Below are 15,202 nucleotides of genomic sequence, written 5' to 3' on the forward strand. Positions count from 1 at the left end.
GTCTTTATTTGTTTCAGTTGTACATAATATAGAGCATTACTTTTAATATGACTCTTGCAAGATCCTTAGATAGGTTCGAATCATATATCATGAATATGCATTGAACCGTCACTAGACTTGCAATATATCTGGCTTTTCATTGATGTGTACATTCAGATAGAATACGGTCATAACCTTTTTTAACTTCCGTGTTTAGTTCAACGACTAAACCTAGTCTAGTCGCATAGTTTTGTGAAGCCAATAAATCGTGTAGGTTAGAATCATTATGCTAATTCGCATTGCTAGTGTGATGTTGTCATATTGTAGGATCTATCAGGAATAAATGATTTCTATCAACTTTACTTCTTAAAATAGAGATGATACAATAACATAATGATAACCCATACAAATGTAATGGTTTTACGGAATGAGGAGTTAGTGGCCTAGAGATTAAACTTCTCTAAATCCGTCTGGATAATGGCCAGTCTATTAGCATTATGCACAAGACCAAATGTCTTAGTGTGTTCTGCTTTGATAAATCCTTGTCTTTTAAGTTGTTCACCAGTGTTGTGAGTACTTACTATTATCCGAGTATCGAGTACTTGAGGTTCCGAATACCAAGTACCACGTCATTTTAGAATCCGTGTACCGAGTACGAGCACTGTATCATCTGAGTTGTGGTACTGCATGACTAGTGCGAGTACAGTAACAGTCAAGTACTTCCACCGAGTGCGTGTACCAAGTACTCGCAAAAAATACTAGAGTATCGAGTAGTGCTACTTTTCGAGTACTACCACATTGATGTTAATTGTTCTCCTGGGCATATAATTGTTCGATTTCTTCGATATTGAAAGTGATGGATAGAGATTTTAATTGCTTGTGAAGTTTACTTTCAATACGTAAAGTACAAGCAGGTTTACAGTTTGGTTGTAATGGTAACATGTTAAATTCCATATCACGCGTTAACTTTTGCGCTTCACATGACGGGATTTTACGTAAACTTTATTTGTTCAGTAAGTTCATTGTCATAAGATCTTTATAACCATGTCAAAATTCACTCAAAATACTTTTTGAACAGTTCATATAAAATTTATGATACATTTCTTTTCGTTAGCCTCCCCGCCCCTTCTTCTGTGCGTATGTTGGCAAGTCTGTTCAGTCAACACGAAAGTGTTACTTTCTTTACTCCACTTGCTCAAAACATCTTTTCCTTGATTCTCCAATTTGTGTTGAGTGTGTATGATGAACAGACTCAACAACCAACATATACGTTGCGTGTGCTCGCAGTTTGTTTCATAAAAACACTTTCTGAGAATTCTTTTCACATTTTTAAGGAACACGTCTGAGGCTTACTCTAATACTGTTATACGTACAACTTTTCGTTACAAACCAAATTCATTACTTACTGGCTCGAGCTCTAAATACGGTTTATTTCATACTTCATACTTCAGACATAATACATGGTTGTGAGATTGTACAATACATCATCCAAAATATAACTCTAATTAAAATACATGTAATGTATTTAATAGTTGTATATTTGAAAGTCAAGTGAAAGTATTAATCTTCTGTTTTTTATCTGGCAATGACTCTTGAGTCCTGTTCATCTTGTTTATACCGAATAAATACATGCTTGTTGTACCATACACTACGAACAATATTGGCCTACATAGTCCTATGGCATACAAGTATAGGTTTCACTCGCCAACAGTAAGGACTGTTGCTCGACAACATATGTAGCTATATACGGAAATGTATAGGGGACATTTCTCTTGCTACTTAACCACAATACGTTAAATGTCTGATATTTACCGTTTATTGAATAGATCTCTATCATCAGGAAAGTCAATTTAGGAAGTGATATATATAGGCCTTTGTATTTTTTGATAACTTCCTTAAATTATTTTGAAATTAGATTGAGATGTTCACCAGTTGTTGTATATACCAGTTGTTTCCTTGAAAACGTACATGCCAAAAAGAGTGATCTGAATATTTGTACTTCATTTCAAAATATCTATATTTCTTGTTACAAACTTTTCATCAAACATTGATACATAAATAACGATATATATTAAACAGATCTCTACCATCAGGAAAGTAAATAAAGGGAGTCATTATTTTGCAGCTCTTTAGAAATTTCAAAGCTGCAAATGTTGGATTTCAATGATAGTTTACAGCAACATTGTCAAACTTTAAACTGAGGATTGCTTCAAATTTGATTAAACCTAAACTACCACTCTTAAAAATTAAATATACCGTATTAAAATGATCTACCTTATCATTATTGTGTTGTTCACAGTAGTTACCCAACTGTGGACTATTTGAAATGTCAGTTATTTAAGCATCTTTGTGATGGTATTATGACATAGAAATGTTTTCTGTCAAAATTAGTCAACGCAGTTGTTGCTTTAATATATCCATAGGTATAACTTGAACAAAGACAAGCAATGACGTGACTGTTCGGAAATCAAATCAAAATAACAGAGCTGACAAAGGAAGTTGACTTTGTACAGATTAGAATCTAGTTATTCGAATACATCTGTTCAGTTAATGTCAAAAATAAAATAAAAGTAAGGCAAATATTATAAAAGTAGGGCAATATAATAAAATTAAACAAAGCAGATTACCGAGTACCGCTCACTCTCAATAGGGAATCTCATGTTTGGATTCTCAACAAGGAAACACATCTTTACGTATTTGTTATCGCTGAATTATCGCTGAAATGTCATAGTTTACTTTGGAGATTTCGTAATCGTAGCGAAAATTTTGGAACATGCATTTATGAACTATAATCATCTACATGTGAATTAAAGCTCAATAAATTATTAGATGAAATTATGGTGTTGCAATCTGTTGGTATTTATCTGTGAAAAGTGGGGTTGGCTTAGGTGGGAAACTTTGTGCACTGACGTTATTTATTGGAAATGTGTCGCTGGGCATTCTGTTGCTTTAACTGATTAGTTTTATTGAATTTAAATTCATACAATTTTGTTAAGAGTTTCACTTTAGCTGGACTTCACCATTGAAATAAGTGAACAACTTCGTTTAGGTCATTGTGGTACGTGCGCAAGTTTAGTCAAATTTTACATTTACCCCATTTCATCGTATGACGTCACTGTAGCCCTAAATCCCATATCCACGCTAACGCCACCGAGTTTGAGATCTATCGGCATCACGGCTAATGAGTTCATGACAAACGTTTTGTCCAAACACATAGGCTACAAGAACACAAACACACACACACATTATTTTTGATACCCTCCTCCAAAATTGTAAGTTCACTCCATTTTGTGCATATGAATGACCAATATCAACCATTCAATATCTATTTGCTTATTTTCCTGTCTGAATCGGCCCTCCGTGTCATATCAATTTGTTTCTATGGAAGAGTCGCACTTCCACTGTCAATATCACAGCTGTCAATAATCCATTCAACGCAATGTAAAAGTTATATACTGCCACATTCTATATCCCGATTGGTTAAATGGGCGAGGCTTGTACGGTTGCGTGTGTAAACGTGTGTGCATATGCACTGGCACGGGCACGAGCGTGACTATGAAAAGTCATTTTTGAGGCGTTTTTATCGCAAGGGTTTTTTATTGGATAAGGTCCCTATGTGGGCGTGTCAGAAGTGTAAAAGAAAATGACATCATTGGCTAGTTTTTACTATGACGTATTCAGTCAGCCACGTATTACGTCAATCCATAAAGTCTTTTTAACAACCGCGCAGACAAAAGTTCAACCCTACTTTTCGCTGTAGAACAAAACTCGATTTGGAAATCGATCCAGATCCCAATGTGCAACTTTCGTTGTCAAATTGTTTTCCCCCTCTAATCAGTAGTGTACACATGGGTGTACATGAAAATCCGTGTATTAATAAATATCAGTCAGTCATGTACGACATCAGAAGAGCCCTCCAGAGTTAATGTCTGTACAGTTTTCGATTGAACGGGATTTGCGTGTGCAGGGGACGCGCAAAGTTGTACGTGAAAAGCACAAAACAAATTGATATGTAACTTCTCTTTAATTCGATTTTCTATCATTTGCTCCATTCCCTAAGATATCAGCATATTGGCAAATCAGAGCAAAGCTTACATAGATCTCCAATCCTGTAGCACCCGCTTGAAACTGTTGTGTGCACAAAGCACACGGTATTGAATAAATGAATACCACAACACGAATGCTAGCTTAGCTCTTACCATGGTAAAACTGCCAGAAAACAGTACCCTGTCTGAGAAACCAGACAAGAAACCATGAGAAAAAAATGTCTAAGTCAGTAGAAAATCAAAGAGTTTTTTTTATTAAACACTGCGTGGTCAAACGTTCAACCCTGTTGATCACTGTAGAAAAATAAACATGATTTGGAAATCCATCCAGATCCTTATGTACAACTTTCATTGTTAAATTGTTTTTTCCCCCTCTAATCAGTAGTGTACACTTGGGTGTACATGAAAATTCATGTATTAAATAATATCAGTCATGTACGACATCACACGAGCGCTTCAAAGTTAATGTCTGTACAGTTTTCGATTAAACGGGATTTGCGTGTGGTGGAGACGCGCACGGTTATACGTGAAATGCGTCAAAATAAATATATATGTAATTTCTCTTTAAAATTTCATTGGCTATCATTTGCTCAATTCCCTAAGATATCAACATATTGGCAAATCAGAGCAACGCTTCCATAGACCTTCAATCCTGTAGCACCTGCCTTGAAACTTGATTGGGCAAAATGGTAAGGTTGGGCGAAATGGCAGTCTGGCGAAATGGTTGTTGGGCGAAGTGACCAGCTTCCGAAACTATAGTGTACACAAAGCACATTGTATTGAATAATTGAATAACCCAACACGAATGCTAGCTCAGCTCTTACCATCCAGCTCTTACCAACACTGCCAGGTAAAAGTACCCTGTCTGAGAAACTAGACAAGATACCATAAAAAAAATCCTAAGTCAGGAGAATTGCAGATAAAACATCTTGCATGAAGGCCAAAGCAGCTTTGATTGCTAAACGTGAGACTGGAAAACTTAGGCAACAGCACAGTATTACTAACATTACTTATTACAGAAACAATATGTACTGGTACGCATTATGGATATGCCTCCACCAATGAAGGAAGAGACGTAGCGTTAATTACAGGATAACCTGCAGGATGTGACAACTTCCTATGTCAGTGGAAGCCTGTCAAGACAAAAAAGCACCGAAAAAATATTCTTAAATTTATTTCATAAGCTATTTAGAATAACATAAATTAAGCATACTGTAAGTACTCCGAAATGTTCATTTCGATTGCTTGTATATTGAAAGAATTATGGTGCTTTGACATTTCGCAATTTAGTGGCCAAGTGCAATAAATGATGAAATATGTTTGTTGAAGTAGTTAACTATATATAACTATGGAATGAAATAATAGATGTCTTTCTTGCAGAAAGCTTGCTGAAACTTCTCAAATAATGATTGCTTTATTAAGGTGATTTTCAATACAGAAAGAGTGAATAATGTGGTAATAGCAGTCTTTTGTGGCGAATGTTTCTAAATCACTAATTAGTTCTTTTAACATGTTTAATCCATACTAAGTACTGGTGATCCAGTTTCCATAACTACAGACACGTAATGTGTACGGACATTAATTAAAGACATTAATATTTGTAATCATGAACATTAGGCATAACAAGCATTGCACCTGGATCTAATAATATAGAGTGTGGGAGAGGTAACATTACACTCGAATGAATTTGAGGAATTTTCTACGACCACTGTTTAATGAAAACTTGGAAATATTTGTATGCCGTTCACACCTTGCCATGTACAAAGTATCAACTTTGGATATTCATATTAGTCATATTTTTCCATTTATTTGATTTTGAGGTTGTAAAGAACCATTATTATCAATGTTGTTAAGAAATAGATATTCATAAGGGACCGTGATACTTCAATGACTTTTCCGGTCAGCGTAAAGGACTCATGGTACTTTAAATGACGAACCCGTTTAAGTAGGGACCCTGGGTACTTCAAATGACGTACTCGTTCAAAGAAATGGACCTGTGGTACTACAAATGACGTACTCGTTCATAGGAAGGGACCATGGTACTTGAAATGACGTACCCGTTGAAAGTAAGGGAGCCGTGGTACTTCAAATGGTGTACCGGTTTAAAGTAAGGGACCCGTGGTACTTCGAATAACTTACCCGTTGGAAGTAAGGGAACCGTGGTTCTTCCAATGGCGTACCCGTTGAAAGTAACGGACCCGTGGTACTTCGAATAACTAACCTGTTCAAAATAAGGGACCAGTGGTACTTCAAACAACTTGCCCGAAGGAGTAGAATAATTCATCCACCACTAAATGTAAGAATGAAGCGTTAAATATATATATATATATATATATATATATATATATATATATATATACATATATTTATATATATATATATATATGTGTGTGTGTGTATATATACTCATTTCGGTCCCGCCCCATAGTTTATGGACTTTCTGCTCCATGATGGTGAAGTAGGACATCAAACTTGCCAGAAATACCAGTTCAAAAGTACAATGATGCATTTTACAATAATAATAACCCTTTTAGATGAGTGACAGTATGATTGGGTGGGTGATGGGATAGGTATGCGCTTCTTACCGGGCTTGAATGCCTTTGTTTCAGTTCTTTTGATAAAGACAAGCAGTCACGGTTCTGTTAGACATTGGGCCAAATGCAGGGGCATCGATAACCAGGTTGGGACAATTTCATGCTACCGAACTCCCTTGATGAAGTTTTCCTTCGTCTATTGTATTTACAAAAGTAATACAATAATTCTTTATCACACATTTCCGCTGCATGGTCCCTAAATAACCACGGTCGTGCAGACCTTTGACCCCCTTTTGTCAGTTCTGTTTAAATCTACAAACGACGTTTTCAGTTAATTAGTGAACGTTTTCGATAAGGCGATGATACAAAATGTTAACATCTTTACAACCGTTCAAGTAACATGGACACCGTAACATTTATTACATCTCACCGGTAATTGTCTTAAGTTTAACACTATATTATTGTCAAACACATAAAACTTAGAAAGTAACATTGAGTCTCAGAATATAACACATCTTATTGAATTAAGTGCAATTTGTAAGTCAAGAATGTAACAAACGACAAAGATCCAGTGGTAACATATTTTTTTTTTCATTTAACCAAAAAAGTTGTCGAGATATTCTTCATTTAGAGTTCATGTCTCATCTGATTCGTTTCTTCATCAAAGTAGAGGGCGTACTTTCATTTCTGCATATTTGAGGTTGTAATAACTCTCAGGAAGATTATACCAATAAATGCTTTGATAACTTCCCGTTGCTCCAAAGTAGAGACCTGTCAGGTGGGTATAAAAACAATTATTGTACCACCAGGCACCAAAATATTGCGAAGCACAGTTGTAACTACTCTTAAGGTCGTTGTCCCGGTCTTTCGTAGTGAAGGACATGTTTCTGCTATAAGCCATAGCGTCGTAATCTGAAGGAAAGACAGTCACAATATGTAAATGCAATACTTAAGTTACTAAGTGTGATAAAAAGTCCGAACTTGTTGTTAAGAAATCATCATAGCATATGATTAAATTCTTAATCCACCAGCTCTAGTTAAAAGTGGAAGAGTTAATAGAGTTAGTATATATTGTACCAGTATCTCTGTTTATCATTTGAATACTAAAGATCATGATCAGATTTGGGGATTTCAATTTTTTTCTGATTGTATTAAAATAATACACATTTATTAATGTACGTTATGATGCCATCTGTATGGTAAATTTTCAAAACATCTCTTAAACTTTCAGGTCGAATTTTGCCTGTAAAGTATATTATCTTTGTCATAAAAAGTGTACTAGATAAACGCTTGCTATTAACCAACTTAATATCAAAGATTGTCTACTTTTATTTTAACTGTGTTACTTTTTTAGCATGAAGTATTATATTTCCACTGAAGTACAAATTTGACTGGAGATTCTTTTATATAGTACAAACAAGATTTGTAAAGACATTTTTTTTAAAGTATTTCTAGCCTAGTAGTACTGTTTGCTTGTTGGAAGCAACTCATCAAAATAAATGTATTATTAGTTGTGGCACGTAAGTATGATTAATGTTATCTTTCCGTTTTGGTTTTTGTTCTGCTTCTGAGGACCAACTGACGTAATTTTATAGATTACTAAGTTGATATTATCTATGATTACATGGCTGTGTTGACATGTTTTTCGTTATACTAGATAGGGCAATCATGCCTAACCGCGCAATGCCATTCTTACGTTCGCCAATGTTTCATTTCTTGAACAAGTGACATTGTTTTAATATCGTTATATGGAATTTGAATGGAACTGACTCTTTTTAGAGGGTCATTTCTAAAAAAAAAATGCCTACGTCTTATTTAGACATAAAACATGGGCTGATATCAACGGTTTTTAACGGCCTGCAGCATATTCAAATTCATTTTGTTTCTGCAATAATCCATAACAAACTACATCATGTTAATATTCATTTTGTGTGCATAAAGTATTCTTATAGAGCGTGTACTTGGCTAGTGTCGTTCCAAACGTAGATATAATTGCTTTTATATGTTGCCAATTATTTTGCTAACATACTCACCAAGTGGAAGGACGGAAATGTTTAAAATACTAACAAAGCCTCACAACGATGGCTCCAGCGTATTATAAACAAGCAATCAAAGTTTTCTGCTAATATTTTTTATAGTAATATCATTGGAAGACCGTAAAAATTATTCAAGACTACCAAAATTAACTATAACACAGAAAACCCTAATACGTGTATATTTCTTACTTGCTGTGCTCTCCGACAAATAGTCACCAAGATCTGTCAATCTGTAGTTACTGCTTTCATCACTAATTCTGAAGAGGTTGTATTTGGCGTAGTAGGGTTTTCCGTTGACATTATTCATGTCGATTCGTAGCTCATAGTTGCCTTGGTTTGTCAAATAAGCAATGTTGTCATTACCAAGCCAAAACTCTCTGCGAAGAAAGCCAAAGCCTTTCTTATATTCATTCCAGTCACGGTAAAAATTTACAGCCCCATCGACTCGACGTAAGAAAACCTGATGAAGATAGAATGGAAAATCCTCTTTTTTTCGTAATATTTAATCTTTCGACGGACATTTCTTTTATTCTTCAGAATTAATTCTGAGTAGTTCATTCAAATTGATGTAAATAGAGATGCCATATAACGTATTCGTTGTGGAAACGATTACACGAAATGTTCTTTACGTAAATAAAACAAGTTAATATTGTTTTCCCCTTTTAAAATAAAGACATTGCGAGGAATTTTCAACTTCCAAGCCTTTAACTGAGAAACGTGGCGAGTCGTGTAATAACTTTACTCTTGAGGTTTATCAAGCTTAGGTCATATTTGTGTCCACGTTAGTTGTTGCTCCCTGCAAATTCAACAATACATCACATGGGACAAACTTAGTTTTCTTTATATAAAAAACGTACCGTCCAACCTCCGCCATTGATGGAATTATTACAATAAACCTCAAAAGGTTCTGGAGCACCGTCGGGCTGAATCATGAAAATACCAGATTCAGTTTGATCATCACATTGTTCATAGACTTCCTTGCAATCTCTCGGATATTCAGGCTCTTGGTAGTAGAAGTAAGATGAACCTGAAAAATCAGTGAAGCATGTATGCATAGAAGTGAATTAAACTTGAACAAAACAACACAGAGTTTTAGCTATCTGTTTCTTTGAATACTTTAGTTCAATCAATGGACGTTCCCAGAAATACGACGCTTAAAACGGCCTAACAGTGATTGTTGAACATATTTTTTTGTTTTTGTAATTTATTCCAATAAACGTTCCCCCAAAATAGTTCTTATTTGTTATTTATTATATTATTTTTCAACGATATTAATCAATTAGTTGGAATTATTTTCTTCGCTGAACTAATTGGTTTCCTACATTCTGATGGTATTTAAATAACGTGTAAACGAGGACCGTAGACAGAATGAAAACTAAAAAGCTGAATTTCATTTCCAAGTACTCCAGATTATGTTAGTTAACATTACCAGCCAGGTTCATTTTTACTTACAACATAGTTTCATTTAATAAAAAAAACCTTGCAATTTGATGAAATGAGGAAATGACACAGAGTAAACAACAAGGGATATGGTATATAAATAATATGTCTAAACTGTAATTTGTTTGGCCACGAATAGTTAAGTTTCCCTTTGAAATGAAGGAACACTTAACACTAACTTGTAGATACAGCTGCCCTAAGCAAATATTACACTCAAATAAATTACACAGATGCAATCAAATTAGAATTGCATCGTTAAAGTGAAATAAGCTTATATGCACAAAATGTAATTAAATAATTCTCGAGTTTGGCAACTTACTTTCGGTGTCTCTTCTTTGCCTGGACTTACTGTTATCAGTTCTCACGTCACTCTGTCAAATAATAGGAATTGAACATTATTTAATTTAAACAATATCAAACATTACGTATGGGGTGATGCTTTATCGCACAGATAAACTCCTTTATTGTATAAACATTATTCTTGGCCTTATTTATTGTCTTTTGTTTAATTCGAACTATTCGTTGTGATAAATATAAGAAACGACCGGGAAAACGTTTCCTTTCTTCAAATTTCTCACTCTGTACACAGTGACTTGATGTGTGAAATTTGCATTAGGATATATCAAAGTCGTGAGTTTTTTCAAACCTTTAGTTATTATCATATGCACAAATCACAGGTAAAGTATTATGAAACGAAAACAAAATCATTTTAGCAAACGACAGTTGCTTGTCAACGTTATCATTAGTTAAAATGTAAGCCTACAACGTGAACACCAGCATGACGCCTAAATGAGGAGTTTAAGATTTCAATAAGGCTTTGCATTGATGTTTGAAAAATATAAACACAGTCCTGAATAATAAAGTAATTTATGGAAAGCGGATTTTGAAAACTATACATCAACAAGTGACAATACCTGGCACATAGAATCATGATGTTTGTCATATAATGCCAAACAAAAAACAAACAAGGAAAGTACAAAGTATTTTGACTAAAACATTTAAAGCATCACATGATACAACTTGATCCATGGTAGAGGTTACTAAAAGAGACTAACAAAAGTATAATTTAATTAATTATTTACATGTGTTATGTTGAATAAATAAAGATATTTTACCGCTTCGATCAGTTATTTAACACATAAAAAAGGTAAATTAGATCACCTCAAAGAGTTCAATACTCATATTAATTTTTACTTTAATCTCTGAAATATGTCAAATTGTGCAATTTGTATAGAGAATAGGGAAAATGAAGAGAATCATACAAGAATGACTTTAATTTAAAAAAAAAATCGACAGAACTAATACTTCCTTATGTTTTTTATTGTGTTAGTTACAGACGGAGCAGTCAAGATCAGGAAGAACTGACTAGCAATGTTAAGGAAGTTCAAGACAAATCTTATACATAAAAGATGTAGTGTGGAATATACAAATCAATAACCAGGTTTCGAAAACAACAGTAGGACCATTGCTTAGTTTGTATAGATATTAACAACAAGAGCCTGTGAAATCTACAGAGTAAAAACAACAGGACTATTGCTTAGTTTTGATAGATATGAACACGGGGAGCAGTGTAAATCTAGAAAGTAAAAAAAAAAAAACAAGAGTAGGACTATCATTTAGTTTGTATAGATATGAACACGGAGAGTAGAGTAAATCTACAAATTAAACAAAATATAAGGACTATTGCTTAGTTTATATGGATATGAATACGGATAGCAGAGTAAATCTACAAAGTAAAAAACAACAATAGTAAAGTATACAAAGTGATTTCAAATTATAAAGGTCTTCGTTTCTTGGAAACATAATTTTGCCTTTTAATGTTGATGTTTTCTTAGTTCAAATTTGTTCAGGTTATTAACTTAACATTTACACTACAAACATTACTTAAAAAATATATATTAACGGAATTTATCACTTGTTAAAGAAACAGAAAGTAGTTATCAAAGGGAATCAAGTCTGGAAAAAAAGAAGTTCAAGTAGAACTAGTTTGTTTAAACGCTGATTTCTCTTCCTAATACAAAATAGCTAGTGAGAATGTTGTTTCCGTTTTACGATATTTAATTTGGTATATTGCCTTTTTTTTATATAGGATTGTTTTTGTTAGACGAAATTGTAATTCATTATGATATGATATAAAACAAAAGTCATGAAGGGGTCATTCATTTTTGAAGTAAAGATTTTAAGTCTGGTTTTGCAAATTTATTTTACCCTTTTCTTTTTATACTTATATATTTTGATACTTAAGTGTATGTTATATATAGAAATTGAATAATGGGTTTTAATGAAACTAGTTTTCAAAACACAGGTGACGGTCATGTTCAAGAAGCTGAAATCTCATAAATAAAGTGAACAGCAAATTGAAGCATTAGCGTCTCAATAACACAGCTGAAAAAAGTATCAATATAGACATCAATATGTTTATTTTTTAAACTATCTGATTTGGGATTATTGCTTTTGAGAACTTAGTGACATTAAAATCCTTAGTTTAGTAAATAGCAAACACAAAATTGAAAATTGGGAAAGACCATTGTAGCGAAGCAGTTCTTTTTAAAAACCATGATGGTGATGGTCTGTCTACTTATTCAGTTAAAGTTCATAGTTTATTTGCAAGATATAATAGCAAGCAATTATTATTCAAAAGTACTTTATTCGTTACGCCGATAACTTTAAAAATATTTCATGATATTAGACAATAAAACTTCTAGATATATAATACTGCATGTAATTAATAAAATATCTTTAGGTCATATTAGGCATAATATACTTATGAAGCTACGAAATTTGGAATTCCCATATAATTCAATAAGTTAACAACAACAAATTAAATATTTATGCTAGTTTATGTAGTCAAGTTGCGCTCGGCTTTAGCAGTTTCTCAAATCTTGTTTTGTATATTAGCCTAAATATATCAAAAGTTGACTGAGGTTATTGGCGCATATATTACTATTCTTAGATTCTTAGATTAACAAGACTGCGAAAAATCCTTCCCGTTACTTGAACATTCATTTTCTAAATATAATAAATAAACCTTCGATTGGTGTATTGAAATGTCCATTTTCTGGTGATTTAAAGTTGATTTAAGTAAATATCTAGGAAAGGCTGCCAATTACTATTCGTAAAATACTTGTACAAAGTAACAATGTAACGGTGCTAAAAATTATCGAATGATGTTCGACATCTCAATTCTCTTTCTTAGAATGAAATCAACTTATTTTCTATTTACCGTATGCATGGATAAAAATATTTTCGAGTCATCGGCAAGCTTCAATTACTTCGTGTTAATTTCAGTGTCCCTGTATTAACTTTGTCAAAATACGGCTTTATCGATGTTACATATTATTATTTCCCAGTGCTACATAATATGTTGAATACATTTTTAGAAAGAAGTCACTGTAAGAAGGATTAACGGAACTTTTCAAAGCGTAGAGAAAATGTAAGTTCACTATCTCGAGTGAATTAAATTAAAGATAGTCTTACAATATCTCTTTAAAATATGTATAAACATGTATGTTGATCAGAAAGATGTGACATTGTTCAGGTTTCTAATTGAGAAAATCTGAAGTATTCAAAAGTTTAATTGATATGGTTAGCATTGAAGGAAGATTGAAAACAATAAAAACAAGAAATCAGTCTGAAAAGCTGCATGCACAGATTTAGCAAAAACGAGAGAAGAAATTATGAAACAGAAAATATATTTTTAACAGTTACACCAAATTTATATTTCAAAAAAAAAAAAAAAACTGTTAGCAAACTGCTTATCTACTAAAGAGCCTGTGTAGGAGAATGTATAAAAGAAAATTGGCCTGACGTTTCGATCCTAAATTTATATTTATCAGATATGATATGGACATTTCGATATATAATAAAAACGTCCTGAAATAAATTTGAAAGACTTACCACTTCATCAGAAGATTCTACAGAAAGAAACTCCAGAAGAAAAACTCCAAAAATGAAGAAGCACAACAGCTGTAACTTCATGGTGGATTGAAGGAATAAAGACTTTATTTAGAATGATATCTTCTGGGCAGAGTCTGCAAGACGAATGAAGATATTTCTCAAATACGATAGATCTCTCAGTTTAAGGAAACAACTGTTAATAATATGGAAACCTTGAATCGTCTCGATTCATCAACTCAAGTATGAAATTATGATAACGTCTTTATGAATAATTTTATTTAAATCAAATTTACCAGAGGTACATTTGCTTTCCCTTACTTTCTACACGAGCCCGGAAGTCCTCCTTAGTTTATGTGTGTTTAGATAAATTTTTACAATATTTACTTTAAAAGAGAATTTTTAAATCAATTACCAGTCTTTATTTGTTTCATTTGTACAAAATATAGAGCATTACTTTTAATATGACCCTTGCAAGACCCTTAGATATATTTCGAATCATATATCATGAATATGCATTGAACCGTCATTAGACTTGCAATATATCTGGCTTTTCATTGATGTATACATTCAGATAGAATACGATCATAACCTTTTTTTAACTTTCGTGTATAGTTCAACAGAAAACCTTTAGTCTTGTTGCATAGTTTTGTGAAGCCAATGTGATGCTAATTCGCATTGCAAGTGTGATGTTGTAATATTGTAAGATCTATCAGGAATGAATGATTTATATCAACTTTACTTCTTAAAATAGAGATGATACAATAACATAATGATAACCCATACAAATTGTAATGATTGTACTGAATGAGGCGTTAGTGGCCTAGGGATTAAATTTGTCTAAATCCGTTTGGAAAATGGCCAGTCTATTAGCATTATAGCTATTAGCACAAGACGACATGTCTTTGTGCGTTCTGCTTTGATACATCCTTTTCTTTTTAGTTTTTCATCAGTGTTGTGAGTACTTACTATTATCCGAGTACCAAGTACATGCTAGTACTTGAGGTTCCGAGTACCAAGTACCAGAGTCCGTACACGTCATTTTAGAATCCGTGTACCGAGTACGAGCGCTTTTTCCTTCGAATTCTGATTCTGAATGACTAGTACGAGTACTGTAACACTCAAGTACCTCCACCGAGTGCGTGTACCAAGTACTCGCAAAAAGTACTCTAGTACCGAATAGGGCTTCTTTTCGAGTACTTCAACACTATTGTTCACTGTTCTCATTGGCATGTAATTGGTCACTTTCTTCGATATTAATAGTAATGGATAA

General features: G+C 33.3%; 2 protein-coding genes and 1 long non-coding RNA gene across 3 annotated transcripts in view; 1 reads left to right on the forward strand and 2 right to left on the reverse strand.

The window, feature by feature from the left end:
* LOC139974466 (uncharacterized) overlaps window positions 1-4,144 on the reverse strand; it is a 65,870-nt gene extending 61,726 nt beyond the window's left edge. The window contains exon 1 of the long non-coding RNA XR_011795488.1: window positions 4,098-4,144. This is a non-coding gene — a long non-coding RNA (uncharacterized lncRNA). The remainder of the gene's footprint in view (window positions 1-4,097) is intronic.
* LOC139974450 (epithelial sodium channel subunit alpha-like) overlaps window positions 1-15,202 on the forward strand; it is a 133,968-nt gene that overhangs the window by 12,878 nt on the left and 105,888 nt on the right. The window lies entirely within an intron of this gene.
* On the reverse strand, window positions 6,956-14,082 carry LOC139974460 (fibrinogen-like protein A). Its single transcript, XM_071981631.1, has 5 exons — window positions 13,933-14,082; window positions 10,355-10,406; window positions 9,453-9,622; window positions 8,785-9,055; window positions 6,956-7,471 (listed from the first exon to the last, which is right to left on the reverse strand). Exons 1-5 carry the CDS (start codon window positions 14,011-14,013, stop codon window positions 7,221-7,223), a joined length of 825 nt encoding a protein of 274 aa, XP_071837732.1. The 5' UTR covers window positions 14,014-14,082; the 3' UTR covers window positions 6,956-7,220.

Source organism: Apostichopus japonicus, chromosome 9 (assembly GCF_037975245.1).
Source record: "Apostichopus japonicus isolate 1M-3 chromosome 9, ASM3797524v1, whole genome shotgun sequence".
In the NCBI taxonomy this organism is placed as follows: Eukaryota; Metazoa; Echinodermata; class Holothuroidea; order Aspidochirotida; family Stichopodidae; genus Apostichopus; species Apostichopus japonicus.